Source organism: Molossus molossus, unplaced genomic scaffold (genome assembly GCF_014108415.1).
Source record: "Molossus molossus isolate mMolMol1 unplaced genomic scaffold, mMolMol1.p scaffold_m16_p_23, whole genome shotgun sequence".
NCBI lineage: Eukaryota > Metazoa > Chordata > Mammalia > Chiroptera > Molossidae > Molossus > Molossus molossus.
In genome coordinates, this window is record NW_023425359.1 from 2,782,234 (window position 1) to 2,805,178 (window position 22,945).

The window sequence follows — 22,945 nt, forward strand, 5'->3', positions numbered from 1 at the left end:
ATGGAAAAATGTCCTCGGGTGAGGATTAAAAAAAAAAAAAAAAGTAGGCACAGTAATAGATGGACAACAACAATAATAAAATAGAACAATTTAACAACATACTGTAATAAAAGTTGTGTGAATGTGGTCTCTCCGTCTCAAAATGTCTTACTGAACTTAGCTTCCTGTGATGTCGCGAGGTGACAGTGCCTGTGCGATGAGATGAGGGAGGGGAAGGATGTAGGTGAGGCCAGTGCTGACCTCTGACAAGACCTCCGAGGGAGGGTCGTCTGCTTCCGTGGACCCTGGATCACCGAGCCATGGTGACATTGATGGTTGGATGTCAGGAGCAGACGGTGCCCATGGTTGGGGGAACTCAGTGTCTTCAGACAGCAGTTGACCATGGACAGCTGAAACCATGGAAAGTCAAACCACAGATAATGAGGATGACTGTACCTAAATATCTTTCCCCATGGAAGCCTCACAGAAGGAAAGAAGCAGTTACCACTTTTCCGAGTCATTTCACCCTGACTCTGGGGAAATTTTAAAATATATGATATCACTCTGGCTAGTGTTTCTCAGTGGTTAGAGCATCGGCCCATGCACTGAAGGGTCTCCGGTTCGATTCCCAGTCAAGGGAATGGGTTGCAGGTTTGGTCCCCAGCCCTGGTCGGGGCGTAGTGAGAGGCAGCCAATCAGTGTGTCTCTCTCACATCAATGTTTCTTTCTTTCTCTCTCTCCCCTCCCCCTCCCTCCCTCCTTTTCACTCCCTCTACAAATCAATGGAAAAAAATCCTCAGGTGAGGATTAACAAAAAATAAATAAATAAACACAAATACAATACATGATATTATGCTTCCTAGATGCCAAATGGCTATTACATGTCCACCTAAAGAAAGAACTGTTGAGAGTGGGAAGGAGCAGGCACAGCGCAGATATTTTAGAACAGGAGGAAAGAGTGAATCTAATTGTGGAAGCCTAGATACCAGGTGCTTCCCTGTCTGCTCTCCATCCTCTCCGCCATGTGAAACTACCTTGTGTCATTCTCTGGCTGGAAGCCTGGTGCTTTCATTTACCCAGAAAGGCAAAGAAGAAATCTGTGTCAAGTGTTGCATGAGGGTTTAGGGAACATCGAACTGTGGACTTCTGGGAAAGGCATCCCTGCTGCACACTGCGACTAGCACTGGGAAGATGCCCTGCATTTTCTGGTACCCAGCGGGTTAGGGGATCCCATCCTCAGTTTATAAAGCAAGTTACTCTGTACCCTCAGAGGCTTCTCTGTTTTCAAAAAGGTGGCATGTAGTGGATTTCTGTAAGGACTTTCAAAACCAGGCTACTTTGGATGTCATCAAATCCTTCTTTGATTGAGAAGATATTTCAGAGAGCTGCAGGGCTTGGCCTGATTATTTGAACAGTGGTTAACCTTGTGTATAGGCACGTTAATGATGAGAGCATTGTGATTAACAAAATGTCAGGTGATAGTGTATAGCTCAGGAATGCATATTTATATTTTCAGATAATTTTTTATTGTTTAATCTGTAATTACGCCTGCTTCTGTTTAATCTTCAGAGAACTGAGAAATTGCTAGAAACCATCGATCAGCTTCACCTGGAGTTTGCCAAGAGAGCTGCCCCTTTCAACAACTGGATGGAAGGCGCCATGGAGGACCTGCAGGACATGTTCATTGTCCACAGCATCGAGGAAATCCAGGTAATGGGCCCACCCACACTCTCGCTGCTCTAGGACTAGTCATCATTTGCAAATTTGTCTGTTTCACTTTTTTACTAAGAAAAATGTGGTTAGGCCCCAACTGGGTAGCTCAGTTGGTTAGAGCGTCGTCCCAATATGCACGGTTGCGGGTTCAGATCCCCAGCCAGGGCACATATAAGAATAAACCAATGAATGCATAAATAAGTGGAGCAACAAATCGATGTTTCTCTCTGTCTGTCTCTTTCCCTTTCTCTCTAGAATCAATTTTAAAAAGACTGCTAAGACCCTGGCCAGTTTGGCTCAGTGGTTGAGCATTGGCCTGTGGACCAGAGAGTCCCGGGTTGGGTTTCCACTAGGGGCACATAACATACACACACAAAATAAAATAAAAAAATAAAATAAAAAAGACTGTTAAGGAAAATGTGGTTACTCTTTGAGCCTTAGCTTTAGAATGTGCATTTCAGCCTTTGCTGCCAAATTAACCAGATTAACATGAATCAGATAATAGTGAATGTATCTAAAAGGCTTTGTTCTTTAAAAAAAAGTGTGGGGTCATTCAGAAAAATAGACATAAGTGCTCTTGGAGTTATTCATGAAAAGTTATGAGTTTACTGGCTTAAGTACGATGCAAAATATATGCACATTACTGTTTATTAAAATCTACTGAGTTTTGCCCTGGCCTGTGTGGCTCATTTTGTTGGAGCATCCTCTTATGCACCAGAAGGTCAAGGGTTCGATTCCCGGGCAAGGGCACATACCTGGGTTGCAGGTTGCATCCTGGTCAGGGTGTGTTCGGGAGGCAACTAATCGATGTTTCTCTCATCTCTCTCTCTCCCCTTCCTCCCTGTCTAAAGTCAACTTAAAAAATAAAATAAAATCTACTTACTGAGTTTTGCCAGATGATAAAGCAACAGAAACCACAAACCAGCACCTTCTGCCTCCCACAATACAAATGTTCTGCTTCTCATTTCTTCTGGACTTCAAAGCTGTAAACAAGACTGCTACGTGACACGTTAGGGGGGAGAGTTACTCTCCAGTAGCCGGGAGCCAATTTATTTAATGCATTGTACAGTACATTTTATATAAAATAGAATATAAAGATAAAATACTTCTGAATTATTTTTTCTGCAAAATAGGCCATCAGAAAGAACCCAAATATAAAGGAAATACTGAAGGTTGGGGTTGGAACCCATATCTCTCTCCCAAGGGGCATTCTAGAGGGTTGCACCTGGGTGAGGGGAAAGAGGTTACTTTATTGAACATTGCACTTGTCTTCCGGAAGAGGCTGTGATGTGTTTCTAGCGTTCACTCCTATCAGACGTTAGCAACCTAAAATCATTTATGTTTGGAACAAGTGGGACTTATATGCCTGGGGAGCCATACTGAACACAGGAAGACATTTCTCTGTTTAGTTAACGGTGTGCTGGCAGCCGGTCTGGGCAGCTCTGAGAGTGCATGTTAGCTTTGCACCAGAATGTGGTCCGAGTGCCATCCATGTGCAGCTGAGTGGAGGGGCTACTGTTAGACAAAGGGAGGGCAGAGCTGGTTTCTGTGGCCTTATCTGTTTGAGGAGTAAGGGATGTACTTCCTGGGTCTTTAGATGTAAAGGTGGCAAATGCTGGGCTTTTTTGTTGGAATTCAAAGGTAAAACTGTCACTAGGAAGCAAAGCAAGTTCTGCTCACAGTAGAGAGGAAGAGGCCTAAACAATAGCTGGGGATTGAAAATAAAGAAAGCAAATATGATTTTTTTTTTTTTAAACACATTGTTTTTTGAAGACTGGATTTACAGCCATGAGTTAGAGTCATCATGGTATCTTTTTTTTTCCATTTCAAAGAACTTGACTTTTGTGCACAAAATAGCTTTTCTGAAACATTCAGAATTGTTTTCACCCAGAGATCCCTGCAGTGAAGGCATTCGTGTGTGTGCAGATGGGATCCCTGCAGTGAAGGCATTCGTATGTGTGCAGACGGGATCCCGGCAGTCATGGAGGCGTTCGTGTGTGTGTGTGCAGACGGGATCCCTGCAGTCATGGAGGCGTTCATGTGTGTGCAGATGGGATCTCTGCAGTCATGGAGGCGTTCGTGTGTGTGTGTGCAGACGGGATCCCGGCAGTCATGGAGGCGTTCGTGTGGGTGCAGACGGGATCCCTGCAGTCATGGAGGCATTCGTGTGTGTGCAGATGGGATCCCTGCAGTGAAGGAGGCGTTCGTGTGTGTGCAGACGGGATCCCGGCAGTCATGGAGGCATTCGTGTGGGTGCAGACGGGATCCCTGCAGTCATGGAGGCATTCGTGTGTGTGCAGATGGGATCCCTGCAGTGAAGGAGGCGTTCGTGTGTGTGCAGACGGGATCCCTGCAGTGAAGGCGTTTGTGTGTGTGCAGACGGGATCCCTGCAGTCATGGAGGCGTTCGTGTGTGTGCAGACGGGATCCCTGCAGTCAAGGAGGTGTTCGTATGTGTGCAGACGGGATCCCGGCAGTCATGGAGGCGTTCGTGTGTGTGTGTGCAGACGGGATCCCTGCAGTCATGGAGGCGTTCATGTGTGTGCAGATGGGATCCCGGCAGTCATGGAGGCGTTCGTGTGTGTGTGCAGACGGGATCCCGGCAGTCATGGAGGCGTTCGTGTGTGTGTGTGAAGACGGGATCCCGGCAGTCATGGAGGCGTTCGTGTGTGTGTGTGAAGACGGGATCCCGGCAGTCATGGAGGCGTTCGTGTGTGTGCAGACGGGATCCCGGCAGTCATGGAGGCGTTCGTGTGTGTGTGTGCAGACGGGATCCTTGCAGTCATGGAGGCGTTCATGTGTGTGCAGACGGGATCCCGGCAGTCATGGAGGCGTTCGTGTGTGTGTGTGAAGACGGGATCCCTGCAGTCATGGAGGCGTTCATGTGTGTGCAGACGGGATCCCGGCAGTCATGGAGGCGTTCGTGTGTGTGCAGACGGGATCCCGGCAGTCATGGAGGCGTTCGTGTGTGTGTGTGCAGACGGGATCCCGGCAGTCATGGAGGCGTTCGTGTGTGTGTGTGCAGACGGGATCCTTGCAGTCATGGAGGCATTCGTGTGTGTGCAGACGGGATCCCGGCAGTCATGGAGGCGTTCGTGTGTGTGTGTGAAGACGGGATCCCTGCAGTCATGGAGGCGTTCATGTGTGTGCAGACGGGATCCCGGCAGTCATGAAGGCGTTCGTGTGTGTGTGCAGACGGGATCCCTGCAGTCATGGAGGTGTTCATGTGTGTGAAGACAGGAATATGGAAGACTGTGAAATCCACATGAAGTAGAATTGGTATTTCCACTTGTGTCTCTGGTTAGAGCTTGATCACGGCCCATGAGCAGTTCAAGGCCACGCTGCCAGAGGCGGACGGGGAGCGGCAGTCCATCATGGCCATCCAGAACGAGGTGGAGAAGGTGATTCAGAGCTACAGCATCAGGATCAGCTCCAGCAACCCCTACAGCACTGTCACCATGGACGAACTCCGGGCCAAGTGGGACAAGGTGGGTGACGGGCGTGGGCGTGGGGCCAGGGCCTTCGTGAAGCTGAGGTTGAGAGCAGACATAAAAACCCGAGGGAATTAGAGTGACTGCCTGATTTTGCATCATTTACCCTGAATTTCACAGACAAAATATGTTACATTCTTAAATGCCATTCAGCAACTTCTGAGGTCTGTCAGGAAAGTAGAGATGATTTTCCTCAAGGAAAACCTTACAAATGTTGGCAGAGTCAGTAAAGGTTATGATACTAATACCATAAGGGAAACTATTTTAAAACCCTAACTGAACATTTGGTGGCATCAGCTTGCCTCTAATGCTTCATTAAAGAAATTTAGAATACAGCATAAACATGCTCCAAATGGTGTGCATTCAGTTCAGGAAACTTGCTTTGAAAACTACATCTGGGAACTCCTAACCTGCTGCCTTCAGACAGTGGGAAGCTGCCCTTATGAAGTGACCATGAAAACAGGGTCATTTGAGCTTTTTGTCTCATTCTTAAGAAACACTTATTTTTATGGTTATAATCACAGCACAGCCAGTCCTTAGGGAGTAAGTCCCGGAGGATTGGTAGCTTGCTGTAAAAGCAACAACGCTGAGTTATCAACGGTGCCAGGGGAAACCAGGCGTGGGGGAGAACAGTGGTCGTTACTGCCTCCTGGAGCTTGAAACTCAGCCCTGGTCTCCTGACAGCCAAGTGGAAGGGAACATGTTCAGCTAAGTAGACTCCTTGAGAAAAGGGAAATGTCATTTCTTAAAGTGAGACAAACTTTTCCCCACTCGCTGAGTTAGAAAGCAAGCCAGCCAAGGGGAGTTCTGTGACGGGAAGGTGAGTGCTGTCCTCAGCAGCAGTGCTGCAGAAGACACGCAGCCTTCCGAAGGAGCTGTTTGTCTCTGACTCAGGGAGCAAGGAGGGTAGCACTGAAATGAAGTCCTCGGGCACAGGTGGAGTGGGAAGGCGGCCCAGGCGGGTGCAGCAGATTCCTGGGCACCAGCATCACAGGACTGAATGGGGTCCTTGACTTCGTGTGTCTGGACCTGTGCAGTCTGGGGAAGCCTGCGGGTCCCTTCTGCTGGTAATGCTTGTAAATTCAAATAAATACTTTAACTTGTAAATTAAAATATAGTTATTAGAATATTTTTCAAAGGTGGCCTGTAGTGAGGTGTGTGCTCTTTACTGCCATGGAGCCCGAGCTCTAGCAGCAGGCCTGCCGGTACCCAAGCGGCGACACTGGGGAGGCAGGCAGTCGCTGGTGTTACACGACAATGGCTCCTTTGGAGATCCAGTCGCAGCATTGCTAAATCCACATTCCAAATAGAAGGAAGTGCCAACTTTCAATCAGAGACAGTGAAAGTAAAGGTGTCAGTTTCACCTCATTCAAGCTCACAAATCCTCTGCCTTCTGGACCTGGGCCTGTGGGGCGAGAGCTGCAGCCCAGAGGAACGCCAGTGTCCCCAACACACTTACCCAGCCTTAGCAGGCGCCGGGTGGCCCCGGGTGGCAGTCAGAGCTAGAATGAGCTCTCCCTTTAGCCCCAGAGCTGGGACTCCCACTCCTCTTCCCCTCCTCACCTCTCTTTCCCCTCCTCCTGTGTCTTTTCCCCTCCCCTCCCCCACCCTCTCAGCTCACATCCCCACCTCTGGACCATTACTGCATCTCTTGGTCACTCCCGTTGGACCAAAGCTGTCTTCTAACCCCTGTTGCCCTTGGGTCCTGACAGGTGAAGCAGCTCGTGCCCATCCGGGATCAGTCCCTGCAGGAGGAGCTGGCCCGCCAGCATGCCAATGAGCGCCTGCGGCGCCAGTTTGCCGCACAGGCCAATGCCATCGGGCCCTGGATCCAGAATAAGATGGAGGTAGGCCGGTGCCCTCAGAGAGCTGTCCACAGCTGGGGGATTAGTCCCTGAGCGACACAGCAGTGGTGCCTCAGGCTGTAGCTTCTGGTTGGCCCTGGGTTCTGTAGCCTGCGTGCCCACTGGCACTGGCAGTGCAGGGGTGGGGGCACTGAAGGGGACAAGGCTTCTTGCTGCCATCCATTCATTTTGTCATTAAAAATGATGGTGGGGCCCTGGCCATTTTGGCTAGCAGTTAGCGTGTTGGCCTGCAGACGAAAGAGTATCAGGTTCGATTCCTGATCGAGGGCATGTACCTGGGTGGCATGTTTGATTCCCGGCCCTGGTTGGGGTCGTGCAGGAGGCAACCAATCAATGTGTCTCTTTCACATCGAGGTTTTTTTCTTTATCTTTCTCTCCCTCCCTTCCACTCTATCTAAAAATCAATGGAAAAATATACTCAGGTGAGGATTAACAACAACAACAAAACATGTTGGGGCACCCTGGCTGGTGTGGCTCAGTCGGTTGGGCGTGGTCCTGTTCAATTCCTGGTCAGGGCACATGCCCAGGTTGTGGGTCTAATCTCCAGCTGGGGTGCGTGCAGGAGGCAGCTAATCAATGTTTCTCTCTCACATCGATGTTTCTCATGTTTCTCTCTTTCCCCTCTCCCTTCCTCTGCCTTTAAGAGCAATAAAAATGTCTTTAAAAAATGATGTTGGGCCCTGGCTGGTTTGGCTCAGCGGTTGGAGCATCAGCTTGTGGACCAGAGAGTCCCGGGTTCGGTTCCCGCTAGGGGCACGTACCAAAAAAAAAAAAAAGATGTTTGGACCTTTTCTCAGTTTTAGCCTCTGCAGGACCTAGATTTTAAACTATCCCTCCCTAAGGAGGACATGTGAAGAGTGACAGATACTTTGTGTTTTCAGAACCTAGGTAAGGAAGAGTGATCTTTGAATAATACTGATTTCTGGGTTAATTTCATCACCAAGAATAGTCAGGAGACATTTGTTGGCCCACTGATTTTTCTCCCAAGCTCCCTTTTGTTAACCTTTTCCTGAAAGAGGAGAACATCTGGAACTGTAAGGAATTCTTTTCCGCTGACAAAGCGCCGTCGTCCAGGACCCAGGACCCTGCAGTGGGAGGTTCCTTCACTGCACGAGGCTGCCGTGTCCCATTTCTTACCCCTCGCTCTGCTTTTCTTTGTAGTTGATTTCCCCCCATTTTCCAGATGGACTAGAACTAGAGCTAGTTTCATTCTGTGGTACTTTCCTGTTTCCCACTTCATGTGAGAATATCAAGTGACATTGTGGCTGTCGGCAGAGCCTGCCACGCGGTCTCATGCTGACTCCCACTCACTGGCATCTCTCCCTGTGCTTGTGCGTCAGGAGATTGCCCGGAGCTCCATCCAGATCACAGGGGCCCTGGAGGACCAGATGAATCAGCTGAAGCAGTACGAGCACAACATCATCAACTACAAGAACAACATCGACAAGCTGGAGGGAGACCACCAGCTCATCCAGGAGGCCCTGGTCTTCGACAACAAGCACACGAACTACACCATGGAGGTACTGTCACCTCACTCGCCTGTGCTGCTGCTTCTGCTTGTGACCATCTGCCTCGGTGTCTTGTTTATTTCTGTTAAGTTCTGCAAGTATGGAAGGTAGGGACGTTGACGCCTCTCCTTCACTGTTTGTGAAGAAGCGCAGAGACCACAGCAAGCACTACGTAATTGTTAGCGGCACCACCACAGGGACTCGGTGCATGGCTTCGGAGAGAGGACCCGAAATTACATTGCTACCAGTCTGATCTCCCTGGGAGCCACTGGGTATTATCCAGGGCCTCTCTGGCCCCTCGGGAAATGGAAAGGTATTTACAGTGACAAAGAGATTATACATCGTATATTTTATCTACAAAGTGCCCGTTGTCACTGTTAGAACCCTGACCTTGCTCCTGAGTATTTCTCACTACAGAATCTTGCAGAAAGTGGGACAGTGGAGTAAAACAGTAGAGGGAGGCCTGTGGTCAGCCAGCCCTGCTTACCTCCCTCTGGGTCACCTCTCCTGCTGCAGGATGAGGGGCAAGGCTGACATGCTGGGGCCCCTCGAGCTGATCGTGCCTCTTTTCTGGTAGCACATTCGTGTTGGATGGGAGTTGCTGCTGACAACCATTGCCAGAACCATCAATGAAGTGGAGACGCAGATCTTGACGCGGGACGCCAAGGGCATCACCCAGGAGCAGATGAATGAGTTCAGAGCCTCCTTCAACCACTTTGACCGGGTAACGCCCCCTCGAATTCTTTGAAAGGCCATGCTCCAGACATTCAAATATGTGTAAGATAATATCCATGCTAGTAGTGTAAGTCTTAATGCCTCGGAAGGTTACAGGGACGGGATGGTTGATGCCACAGGAAGTAGCCGCCACGGTGAAGTGTGCTAAGCTCTGATGTAGCCCAGGCAACAGACGTCTAGGATTGTGTGCTGTTCTGTGCAGGTGACTCAGTGAATGCTTCTGGGCTTGGCAGCAAAGCTAGGTATGTTCTACGTGAACGTGTACCCTTAACAAAATGTGGTTGTTGAATTTAGGTCACTTTTTAAAGATTTAGCTACAAATTGCTGAGGTACTTTTCCTAAGTAAGGATTTAGGTAAAGTGCCTGATAGAAATGTGACCTTTTCTTTTTACATGTAAATCTTAATTTTATTTTTTAATTAACAAAATTGACTCTTGAAATGTTTTAAAGAAAATGCACCAACAAAATGGTGATCATTTTCATAGTAAAGGCATATAAAAAGTTGATTGTATTTTGATTTCAATATTATTGAGTAAAACCAATTCTTTATAAGAAAATTCTCAGTTCACATATCATAAAGGCACATTCCATTTGTTAAAGATTTCTTGAAAAGTATATTCTATTACTCCGTGTGGGACCCTATTTATGATTTACAAATATCAGTAAATAGTTCTTAAGATGCCTGTGAGCTGGGCCAGCCAGATGCAGGCACATAAAAGAGCTTGGACAGTAGCCTTCTGGTCGAGCAGCTGAGGCCTAAATAAAGAGTTACATGCAGAAATGGAGATGGATGTTGGCCTGGCCTCGGCTTCTTTGTGGGGAAACCTGCTGTAGTACTGCCCTGACTTCATTTATTGGCGTTCAGGGTTCTGGGGCAGGGAATAACTGACCCTCGTTCCTGCACAAACCCATCTGGGCATGTTGGACAGCCCTCGCTTATTTGGGCCATGACTCAGGAAAAAATGCACCTTTATTCGGATCCAAGATAATGAGACTATCCTTTGCAGCAAAAGTCCAAAGGAGTCCGGTGCAGAACCTGCCAAGTTTGAACATCTGTTTGAATGAAATGTTAAGGATTATGTGTGTTGCCGGAACTCACGGGAGAGGTGTCAGGACCACTTCACTTTCTCTCCTCATTCAAAAGGAAAGACAGGAATGGTAGAGGCCCAGGGCAGGCAGCCTGGGGGCTTCTTACTGGAGGTGTAGAGCGCAGGAGTAGCAGGAGCTGGCTTAGGGAAGACGTGCCTGGCAGCCCCGCTAAGAGGCTGGAGGGAGGGAGAGGGAGAGGACGTCAGCAGAGGTCAGATGTGAGGGGAGAGGAACTTCTGGGCTGAGGGGTAGGAGTGCTGGGGTGAAGGAAAGAGAACAGACTGAGACCAACTGAGACAGAAATCTGACAATTCAACCACAGGATTTGGGAGCTGAGGAAAAGGAAAGATTTAAAACCGCCTGAAAATTTCAAGCCTTCTCACACAAAAGAAGGGGTGCGGCGCCCTGTTCTGGACTTCAGGGCTGAAACCTAATGGTCATCTCTGCCAAGAGAGGGTCTCAGAGGTGGGGAACGTCCAGCCTGTGGGCCATATAAGGCCCATGGACTTAACACCAGCTAATATCACACGCCTCACCAGATCAGCCTGACCAAATACAGCAGGCTAGCTTTTAAGTTGATAATTGTGTATGGCTCTCAAACGATGCTATAAATATCCAAATGGCCCTTAGCAAAATAAAGGTTCCCCAACCCTGATAGAGAGTAAGAAGAGAGAAGGCCCGGATCTTAGGGAATTGACCCCCTTGAAAGGAGGCAGGGGGGCTGGGCAGGAGCCCTGAGGGAGTTGGCGGAGGGTGTCCATTGTGGGAAGCATCACTTTGGAGACTTGTAGAGAGGGCCGGGGTGGGGTGGGGTGACTGAGGGCTGATCATGTAGGTGTGAGAACAGACATTCACAGAAAAAAGGAACCTCTGACTGAAAATACCAGAAAATAACCTCTATTTAATCACTGGCTTGGCCAATAGTAAGTGTTCTCTTATTTTAGTTTTATATTGATGCACCTTAGCTGTCTTCGCAAAACCTGCGAGGACACCTGCAGCTGAGCCTGCACTCCTCGTCGCATCCAGGGCTCGGGCGGACGGTGCTTCAGTGGCGTCTGGGCCGCTTTGTCCTGCCCTGGCCTTTTCTCCGCTGGGGGGCTGTCGTGCGCTGGGCCTCTGTAAGCTGCTCCGTGGAGACCCTCCCAGGAGAAGGGGTGCTGTTGAACCGGAGGTGCCCTGGCAGTGAGGCCAAGTTTGCCACACAGAGGGCCCACTCCATCCTGGCCTGGGCCTGAGAGTAGTTGTGGGGTGTGCTCTGCCACCAGCGCGTGGCAGTCGTGCCGGTCATCTGCAGTGGCGCTGGGCACCTCTATTGCTTTCCTGAATGTCTGGTCTCCTTTCTTTTTTGTCTGTCATCCAAACTGCCTTTCCCCTTTTAAAGAAACCATTCTGTAACAGCCCTGTGTTGGTTCCGTCCTTCCTGTGAGTGAGTGGTGACCTTTACAGTCTCCTTGGCAAAGCTCCAGGTGTCCCCTCTCACTGAATTTTGTTCTTGGGTCAAGTAGAGTTCTTCATTTGCCTCTGATTCTCAGCCTCTCTGTTTGTGTTTGTTGGCAGAGGAAGAATGGCCTGATGGACCATGAGGATTTCAGAGCCTGCTTGATTTCCATGGGCTATGACCTGGTAAGGCGGGCGTGGAAACGCCACCGAGGCTTGACATTTCATTGAACTTGGATATATAGTACAGGAGCCTGCCTTAAAGGATGGTAGTGCATTTAAGATTAGTCCATTTCCACTGACTAGGATGATCTTTATGAACGTTGCCTGCTACTATGTAACAGTCATTTCACAGAACCAGAACATAAATTTTTATTCAGTAATTGGTCAAATATTAAGCTTTCCTGATGATTTTTAACTGCTTTATTGAAATATAATTCACCCATTTATTATTATTATTTAATCCTCACCCGAGGATATTTTTACATTCATCTTCAGACAGCGTGGGAGGGTAAGAGAGAGCGAGAGAGAGAGGAACATCGATGTGAGAGACACATCGACCGGTTGCCTCCATCATGACCCCAGCTGGGGACGAACCACAGCCGTGGCTGGAATCAAACCCGGAACTCTTTGGTCCGTAGGCCTACGCCCCAACCACTGAGCCAAACCGGCCAGGGCTAATTTACCCATTTAGTGTACTCTTCAGTGGCTTTTAGTATCCTCATGATTTTTAAGTGCCTTTTCCTCTAACTTTTAGAAGGTAGAAAGGTTTTCGTAGTCAATCAGCTAAGAAGTCGAACCCTTCCCTGTGGGTCGCACCCTCACCCGTTACCCACTGATGTGGGTTCTCAGCATGAGCTGCCTTGTGCCTCTCAGACCTTGAAGGTAAAGGGCCTGACAGCCACTTCTTGAGCGCATGTTACTCTCAGCTGTGGTCTGGAAGAGGCCCAACTCCCTGAGGTCCTCCTTACATTCAGACCTGGAGGAACAGGGGTCCCGGGCAGAAGGAATTCTGACATTCAGGAGCTATAGGCTTCAAGCATAGCAACTGGTACAGTCAGTGGACGGAGTCACCTAGGTCAGCCTAAGGGATTTGTTTCGCAGATTGGAGGGGACGCAGGAATACTTCCCTCCCACCCAAAGGAACGTGGTCAGTAGTGAGAGCAGGAGAGTGGCTGTCCATAGTGTGTGCTCTTGAAGTAACTGTTTCTTTGCAACCTTGCTGCAGGGTGAAGCCGAATTTGCCCGCATCATGACCCTAGTGGATCCCAACGGACAGGGCACGGTCACCTTCCAGTCCTTCATCGACTTCATGACCAGAGAGACGGCTGACACAGACACCGCCGAGCAGGTCATCGCCTCCTTCCGAATCCTGGCGTCCGATAAGGTCTGCATGGACAGGTTTTCTTGGGCTTTTCCCTCAGTCCACTGCGTGGTTCTAACTAGAACATTGCAAGTAACAGCCGGTTGGTGCTGGTGCACATTGCGCCGCACCAGCCCTGGGTTCGGAAAGCAGCTGGCAGACAGCGGTGGTTTGCCCAGAACAGAAACACATTTTCCTCCTGAAAGTTGTGCTTGGGCCTCAGTGAGTTTTATGGAAGGAACCAACAGTGTGTATTTTGTAGGGGTGTGTGTATGTGTGTGTGTGTTGCTGGTTCAGCCCCATTTTACATTCTGAGTTAGTATATAACACTCAGAAGAAACTCAGATGTTATGGAACTGGGACCCTCTCTTAAGGATCAATGACCCTAACTTGTGCCCACACAGTGGTTAAAAAAGTTGGCAAGCTTTTCATTACATGTATTCTAGGAATTAAGTAGGAGTCTAATTGCAAGTCCCCAAAATTTTAATCTCATCGCCCAAATGAAAAATATCTCAGTAGGTATAAATTCAGTTTGGGATGTGATTCTTTCACCCATGTTCTAGCTGAGAAGAAAGGGAAGGTAGGCCCTCATCACCAGGGCCTTGTTATTACCTTAAAACATAAGATAAACTATCATAAAAACAGTAATTTTTTTTAATTTACTCTTTTAATCCTTACCCAAGGATATTTTTCCATTTATCTTCAGGTAGAGTGGGAGGGAGGGGGAGAGAGAGAGAGAAACATGGATGTGAGAGAGGCACATCAATTAGTTGCCTCCTGTGCAACCCTGGCCAGGGCTAGAGACCGAATCACAACTGAGGTACATGCCCTTGACTGGAATTGAACCTGTGATTCTTTGGTCCGCAGGCTGACGCTCTAACCGCTGAGCCAAACAGGCCAGGGCAGTAATGTTTATTTTTAAATGAGTTTTTTAACATGGGGAGGAAGAGGAAGGGAGAGACCCATGTGGCGTAGGAGGTAGTAAGCCATGGCTCATTGAAGCCCCCCAAACCCTGTTATAAATTACAGTATGATATTTGCTATTCTTTTGACTCTTACCAGCCAGTCTGTTTTACCGGATTTATCCTGCTTCCTTTTGGACATGTGACGTTAAAAAATAAACAGGCTCCATTTTTAAATGTCAGTTTTATTTTGTTAGAGGTTTTCTCCAGTAGAAACATGTTTCTAGTTTTTTAATAAGCTGACTGGAAAATGACTCCATTTTCTAAAACACAAATCACACATTAAAAAAATCCCGACATCGATTATGTGACACATCTCTGTGTTCTGTGAATGTATTATGTGACTCAACTGTCCCCTTTCCTGTAAACTTAAGATCACAGGGCCGATCACTCCCACTGTGGCTCAGGTTGAGAAATGTTGATGGCTATGCTCCCTGGCCAGAAGACAGACTGCCCTGCAGGTGTGGCCTCGGGGGTCCCGACCAGGCCCATCAGACTGCCTGCCTTTCATGCGTTTTAGGTTGAACAGATGTCAGCCAGCCATGTATCAGTATGAACACTGTTAGTGTTTTCTGAGACTGACTCGTAAACCCCATCTCTTGCAGCCCTACATCCTGGCGGAGGAGCTGCGGCGGGAGCTGCCCCCAGACCAGGCCCAGTACTGCTTGGGGCGAATGCCGGCCTACAAGGGTCCGGGCGCAGTGCCTGGCGCCCTGGACTACGCCGCCTTCTCCTCCGCGCTCTATGGGGAGAGCGACCTGTGAGCGCCGCGCGACACTGGCCAGCCCCACAGTGAAAGGCTGCCCGCTTTGTTAAGTGAAGGGACAGGGCAAGGTTGTGCAGCTCAGTTACGGCCAGCCGTGTAACAGGGCTGACATTCAGTTTCTGCCGCTTAGGACATAGTGTGCTTCATACATTGGTTTCTTTATTTCTGAATTGTTAGCTAAATGCAGTGAAATATCAGGGGCTTTTTGTGTTTCCTTGATAAAACAAATTACTTCAGTAGTATGAAATTAGGAGGATCAAGGGACAGAAGAAAAGTATAAAATGGGAAATTATCAAATACCCACGATTTAAGACCAGGAAAAAAAATTGGTAAATGTTTGATATCTTTAAAAATATTCTTGTCTAATAGGCTTATGTGATCCTCATTAGGGGAATATATTTGGGATATTCGTGTTTTACTTTCTTGCTTATCCAAAGATTAGCAATATGTAAGTATAAATGGTACTGTGTCTCTTTAGTTGAATTTAATATTGTGAAATGGAACTGCCAGGGAATAGAATTAGACTACCCGAAATATCTTTAGTACTTAAAAAATTTGAAATAGAGTATAGTCAGCTCTTCGTTGCTTAGGACTATGCAGTCTAGCTAGTGGATTTCAATGCCTTATTTATCCTGCAAAGTAGAGACCTCACGAAACACAGACGCCAGTCTGATTGCCAGAAGGGAAGATGTAATTACTAGGTAAATAGAGTTTAGGATTATGTATCGATTCCAGTTTTCTGTGCTTCTCCTAGAGCTTGTTAGTACAGGTTCTCAAGAGATGACGGTGTGCTCTGTTTTTAAATAAACAGGTATCTATAGTAATAGTTCAAAACAGGAGATGAGTCAGAAACCAGTGCCCTTATCGCTTACCAGGCTGAACTTCTTTATGCCTTCAGGTTTCTGACCTGGTCAGGGCGAGGTAGTAGGGAGGACTCATTCTTAGCGGCAATAGAGGAAGCTCTTGCATTGCAGAACCTTTACCTATTGTGGGGGCACTCATGTTGTGGAGTAGGAATGACTAGATGTTTCTGCCAGCACTCAGAGTGTGGTCAACACTGTGACTGGACGCTGATCCCACGAGCTCTGAGTCCGGCTGTGTCCACACCTGAAGCCCCGTTACAGAGGACACCACACATGCTCCCAGCATCGTCCGAACTCTTGAATGTTCATTTGTTCTAATGCTTGAGCTGCCGTATGCTATAACTCCCCCGTTTTCCATCTTGTTGACAGCTTGTAGAGAACAAAGCAGGAATTCTGTTTACATCTGAGTCCTTAATGATCAGGAAATGAATTATAAACAAACAAAAACAGTTGCAAACAGCAATTCAAGTGTTACTAGAAAAGCAGTCATGTGCCTGTTACCCACAGTCTGTTTTCTCAGATTTTTGTGGATCTCCACCAACAGCTGGAAATGTGGTATTTTCCATTCAGAACTGTTTGGTAACTTCATACTTTTACTACACTGGCCCATGTAGAACCTTCAACTTTTATAAATTTCATTTAATTTGTTTCATTTTATTAAGTAGTTGGTAGTTAGCAAATTCCTAAAATACCTGAGTCCTTGTATGTAAAGCCAAGGTGATATTTAGAGGAAATCTGACTCCTTGTTGTATTTCAAGCAGGTGCTATATTCCAGCCATAAACATAAAGGAAAAACTGGGAAGTTGTTCTGCCTTTGAGGCTACTAGGGGGACTTGTGGTGTTTTAGGATGGATACATGTAGTTGGTCTACCTAAAATTTTAATTTCTTTGCAATATTCAGGCAAGAGAATAGATCAGTACTATCTGCTAATAAATGAAGGAGATAAACTCTGAAAAACACTTAATAAACATGTTTATACTCTCATTTTAGAAGTTATTTTTATTTCTGAAGCTGAATTACCAATTAAACTTAATTTGTAAAAGAAAAAGAATCCATGCTTATTTTTTCAAAGAATAACCAGTTTCTTTGGTTAGCCACAAACTTCCTCAGGTAAAATTTCCATCATGTGCCCTGGCCAGTTTGGCTCAGCGGTTAGAGCGTTGGCCCTGCAGTCCAGAGAGACCCGGGTTAGGTTCCCACTAAGGGCACGTACCTTGGTTGCAGTTTGTCCCCAGCCCAGGCTGGGTCGTGCGGGTGGCGGCCACTTGATGTGTCCCTTTCACATGGATGTTTCTCTCTCTCTCTCCCTCTCTCTCTTCCTCTCTCCTTCCCACTCTATCTGAAGAAAAAAAAAAGTGGAATAATGTCCTTGGTAAGGATTAAAAAAAATTTTTTTTTCATCATGTTTAAAAACTCTCACTTGGGTTAGTATTTGTCTTCCTTAAAGGATCAAAAACTGGCTTGCTGGGGTTAGGGGGTGAATTTGAAATGAGGAATTAAGGTTGAGTCGATTGGAGGTAAGTAATGAATGGACCAGAATGGGTTAGGAAAGGACTTTTACCTCGGAGATCACCCCAGAACCCCCAGTAGATATGTGTAAAATGTATGCATACCCAGCCCTAACCTGAACATCAGGTTGTGAAGGTTTGTGTTCAGATCTGGATATTTGTATTTTAAAGCTCCGTGGAGGATTCTAGGAACCCTCAGCTGAAAACCACTGGATTAGAGGTAGAGGGTCATTCGTCACCCAAGGTGTAGGGGAGCTCTCCTGGACAGGCTAGGACACCAGTGGCCAGGCAAACGCCTGTGCCATCTAGTCGGGCCCAGAAATGCCAGCAGTGACTTGATCGTAGGTGAGTGCGTGAGGCTTCGTATTCTGCTGGTCCCGGGTCCTGTGTGTTCATGGAAGAAGCTGGGCACGAGCTCTCTGCAGCCTTGAAGTGAAAGGAAACAATTTTACCTGATACCAAGTCAGAAACTTGTATTGTACGAAGTTGCTAACTGTTACCAAGCGGACACCTTCACCCAGTTTTCCTGGATTGTCTGACAAGGTGGAGTGTGCCCGGCTGTCCACAAGCTTTCTCACACGCAGCAGCCCACGCGGGGACCGTGCTGTGCTGGCCGAGGCGCTTTCTGTTTCAGGTGGAAGCAGCAGGGACACTTTTCCCTTTTGGATTCATTAATTAATAACAATACTTAAGCAACTGACAGCCCGTCATTCTTCTTAAGGTGGGACTGGAGGTGGCTGTGACTTGTCAGTGAGCAGCCTCACCAAGGATCCCCAGGGCCTTAAGTCTTCCCCACAGGATCTCAGCAGTGCAGACCCCTGGCTGGAAAACAGGCAGAAGCAATGCGTGGGGTCCTCCAAGCCGCACCTGCAAGTCTTTGTGCGGGGCTGGGTTTCCCAGAAGCTAGTGTGGCAGATGTGCAGATAAACACAGTGTGTTTTTACGAGGCTGGCTACTGGAGACGTAGAGAGAGTCTCTATTAACAGAGGGGTTGGCAAAAGTCGGTTTACAGTTAGTTGTTCATGTGGAAAAAGACACGCAGGTGATAATTATTACGATAGCTTTGTGAACTCAAAAGAATGTCATAATGGCACAGTGCACTTTGGTACAATCTCGTAAGTGCTCACATTGCCAGCCTTATATTATTTACACAAATAAAAAGAGAATTCTGTTTTGCATATTCACAACTATAAACCCACTTTTGCCCATCCCTGTAGTAGCTGTAGAGGGAAAAAAGAGATCTGTTGAACACTTAGTATGAACAATAAAATGGTATTATGGTCAGCATTTAATTGTATTATTTTGAAAAGTACCCGAGGGACCACTTGCAAAAACCAAAACTGGCCACCCTCATCTGAACTGTCTTCCCCTTGGGCTGTGTGCTTAGTACTGCAGGCCCCTTGAGTGCTCACTTGGTTATTTATTTATTTATTTATTTATTTATTTAGAACTGGTGGAAAGGAGGGAGGGAGACAGGAAGAAAGAGAAACATCGATGTGAGAGAGATACAGTAATTGGTTGCCTCCCGCGTGACCCTGACTGGGGCCAGGGATTGAACCTGTAACCCAGGTACGTGCCCTTGACCAGAAATTGAACCCATGACCTTTTGGTCCCAGGGCTGACACTCCCTGCTGAACCAAACCGACCAGGGCCTCACTTGGTTATTTAATTGGACCTTCCCTTCCAGGCAGGACCAGAAAAACAATACTGGCTAGTTCACTTAACTGGTTCAAATCATCTTTATTTTAACACTTGCCCTTTAAAGGAAAACGAAAACAAAATACTAATTTAGTTCTGTGGGGAAGAACAAACTTTCCCCTATCCTCAAGGTTCTTCTGGTTGATCTAATAATCAAACAGACATGAGACAGGTTAGCAAGAGAAAGTGACCAAATTTCACGTACATATGTATGGGAACCTCACGTACATGGGAGAGTCAGAGACCCCACATGTACAAGAGGATCAGAGCAGAAAGGGAACATGGGCATAGAAGCCGCTCCGAGCCAGGGATGAGGTACGTGCTTGGGGCTGCAAAGGATCATTTCAGGATGATGAGAAGAGCAGATGTTTAGCAAACAGAGGTTTATCCTGTCAAATATGAGGGTCAGAAAGAAAATCCACGTACCACAGAAGCACATCTGGGGTGACTAGCTCTGAAACCCCCCCGTTTCAATTGCTGAACAAAAGCATTGAAATAAGTATTGAACATTAACCAATTTCTTTTTGAAGAAAAGAATTTGTTCTCAGTGAATTCTCTTCAATTTAAAAAGTATTTCTGATTTGTCTCCATTGTTATAATATAAATTTGCAGGATTCAAACACAAGAGTTTAAAAAGTACCCAGCAGGTGTGTCTCGGTGGATTGAGCATCAACCCAAGCACCAAGAGGTCGCCAGTTCAATTCCTGGTCAGGGCACATGCCCAGGTTGTGGGCCCGATCCCCAGTGGGGGGCATGCAGGAGGCTGCTAATCGATGTTCTCTCTCATCGATGCTTCTATCTCTCTTTCCCTCTTCTTTCCTCTCTAAAAAATCAATAAAGAAAAAAATTAAAAGTGTTTGTCAGATCACTTTTATAAAAGTTAGATTAGCAACAGCAAGTTTAGCTCTCAGTTCACCAACTGAAGCTGATTAACTACTACATTCCTGTCTATTAAACAAAAATATTTTACTGTACTCTTAGGCAAAACCAAAAACCAAACAAACACATGAAAAAAACCAGAAACACCAAAAGGAAAATCCTCACATTTTTGATTTTTCTGAAAAAGTTTAAAAATAATCCTTGCAATTAAATCCACAAGTATTCTGTCTCCTGAATATTGGTATTTTCAGTATTGGCATTAAGTGTTTATGTAACCCATACTTACTGTGTGGCCTCTGGGAGTGGGCTCACAGGGTCCCCACTCCACTGCTCTCTGCTCGTATGAGCCCTGGGGTACTTTCTTCTTACTTAATTTCTACGTCTCTGAAACGGACAACTACACGAATCCTGTTTTATAAAATGAAGATTAAATAAGAGATTGCAATAAGATATTAAGAGTTCAATATGTGTCAGCTGGTCTTATTATGTAATTAGATAAACCGATTTTTGCATTTCATTTTAGTCAAGTGATATGTACATTATAATATGTATAATTAGCCAGGTAAAAGATGAACGATCTTTTGATAATCAAGAATGTTTCTGGAGTCAGTGGAGCAGGTGCAAAAATTGAGCAAACTGATCTTTCCCGGTGTTATGTCCTACAGAGAGATAATAATTCTCAGTGCAGAATGAAAGGGGAAGCAGGGCCTCCAGGGGCTAAGTGTGACAATAAAATAACTGCAAAGTTTCTTTACATTCTTTTCAAAATACCTTGTACTTGTTGCCAAAGCTATATCCTACTGACTCAATAAAACTCAGCTAATTTAGTACAGTCCACATGGGTAATCACAATGTGACTTTGGGGGGTCTAAATCTTGAGATTACAAAAGGATTTTAGAAGAGGAGGTGCTGGGCTCACCTTTGTGGCAAACTCAGAGGTCTTCTGGGGAAAGCCACTGGTTAACCCTGACAGACCCCAGAAGTAGCAATACCTTGTTCCAGAATTGGCCCTTATTTACATTCTTAGGACCCTGACTAGCAGGATACAAAAATAATCTAATGGGTGTGATGCACGCACATAACCAAGCCCAGAGAACAGTGTGTAAAGCTGGATTCCATTACTGGCCTATAACGAGAGTTGGATATTTAGGTTCTCTGATCAGTGCTTCTTTGAGTGAAGACAAACACACTGGGAAGGAAGCCCCAAACAACCAAGGAGTTGTGCGAAGTCCTATCTCTACACAGTGGGTTTGTGTGGGATGAGCTGTATGAGGGTGAGGGTGAAGGTGAGGGTGGGGAGTAGGCTAGCAGATTATCACCAAAATAAGATAGTAGAGTCTCTCTTACAGAGAGACAGAGAGGAGGCTTTGTCTCAGGGTTCCCACCTACCCCATCTACAGATGCATTTATATTATTTTCTAGGGCTACTGTAACCAAGTAGCACAACATGGGAGGCCTGAAACAACAAAAGTGTATTGTCTCACAGTTTTGGAAACTACAAGTCCAAAACCAAGCTGTCAACAGGGCATGCTCCCTCTGAAACCAAGAGGAGAATCCTTCCTTGTCTCTTTTAGCTTCTGATGTTTGCCAGCAATCCTCTGGGTTCCTTGATTTGTAGGTGCATCACGCCAATCTCTGCCTTCACTTCACTTGTTTTCTTCTTGCATGCCTCTCCTTTTCTGATAAGGATACCAGCCATACTGGACTCAAGATCCACTTCCCTCCTGTAGGGCCATATCTTAACTAATTACATCTGCAACAACCTCATTTCCAAATAAGTTTACATCTGAAGTACTAGGGTTTAGGACTTCAATATGTCTTTTGGGGGACATGATTCAACCCATAACAGTATTTTGGAGACTCTTCTTTATGTTGTGTGAGTTTGTGTGCTAGGAATCCACTGCCCCTTTAGGCACTATGTATTCCTTTAATCTTTTTGCCCATTTACAACCAAGAAAATACTGGATTTAGTCAGTTTTCGCCAAGATAGTAAAATTCTGATGACTTGCTCAGAATTGATACACAATTCCTGGAATTTCTGCTAGGCTAGAGGATAGTAAATGACTAGCTGCTTGAAAGATTATTTCAAGAGAAAAATCAACAAACTTTGTGAAATAGGTTATACTTTAAAAACTAGCCCTTAAAATCTTAAGATCTTCAGTTATTCAGGGGTATCCCATCCCTCCCCCAGTTGTTTTATTCTCTCCCCAACTCACTCTGTTCCACCCCACCCAAGTATGACCATCTTGTAGGAATGCTCCTCACAGTATTACTAATTTTATAGACTAAGAAATTGAAATTACATACAGAATGAGAATGATATGCAAACTTGTGCTTAATCTGGTCTCAATTTTATTTTCTAGATTCATTTGTTTTCCGTCGCATATACCATGCTCAACTTTGCAGGGCTGTCCTGTATTTTCAAATTCTCTCCAGGGCTGAGTTGCACCCACCTTTCTCCCAGCTGGAACGGCCTTGCCCGGCACACACTTTCTCTGCAGACACAACTTCTTCACCGAGGCTTCCCCCACACCCTGGGGTCCTGCAGCTCCCTTGGCACACTGCATGCGGGCTTTCATTTATTTATTTTCCTGCCCAATTATTAGTCTTAACTGGGTGGTGAGTTACTCTAAGGCAGGTCGGGTGTGAAATAGTTTGTCTTTGCATTCCAATGTCCGACACACAGTAAGTAGGGGCTCCATAAATGTTTTCCGTTTGTAAGTGCCCACTGACATGCACCTTGCCTAGCGCCCGGTCTTCTACGCAAGTTCGGCTCCAGAGCGCACGCCGCGGGCCCCGCCAGCGCCGGCTTCCACCGCGCTGACACTCGGAGCAGCCCCGCGGCCGCACTTCCGGATCCGGGGCGCCAAGGTGCGGGAGCCTGGCGAGGACCAGCCCTCCGACTACATCTCCCAGAGAACCCTGGGGCGAGCCTCGGGCGATTGGTTGATTCCGACAGCCAATACGGCCGCGAGGAGCTCGCACGGACCAATCACAGTCCCGGGCGAGGCTCGGTTGGGGCAAAAACTATCTGTGTCTCGAGGTAGCGGATCCCGGGGGACCGACGTCATTCTCCTCTTGGCGCCCAC

General features: G+C 46.8%; 1 protein-coding gene across 2 annotated transcripts in view; it reads left to right on the plus strand.

The window, feature by feature from the left end:
* ACTN2 (actinin alpha 2) overlaps positions 1-16,801 on the plus strand; it is a 72,921-nt gene extending 56,120 nt beyond the window's left edge. For both annotated transcript variants that reach the window (XM_036277494.1, XM_036277495.1), the window contains 8 exons: positions 1,549-1,689; positions 4,997-5,179; positions 6,895-7,029; positions 8,388-8,567; positions 9,133-9,279; positions 11,937-12,002; positions 13,045-13,203; positions 14,747-16,801. In XM_036277494.1, the coding sequence (XP_036133387.1) occupies positions 1,549-1,689; positions 4,997-5,179; positions 6,895-7,029; positions 8,388-8,567; positions 9,133-9,279; positions 11,937-12,002; positions 13,045-13,203; positions 14,747-14,905 (1,170 nt within the window). In that variant the 3' untranslated portion in view covers positions 14,906-16,801. The remainder of the gene's footprint in view (positions 1-1,548; positions 1,690-4,996; positions 5,180-6,894; positions 7,030-8,387; positions 8,568-9,132; positions 9,280-11,936; positions 12,003-13,044; positions 13,204-14,746) is intronic.
* The last annotated feature ends 6,144 nt before the right edge of the window (positions 16,802-22,945 follow it).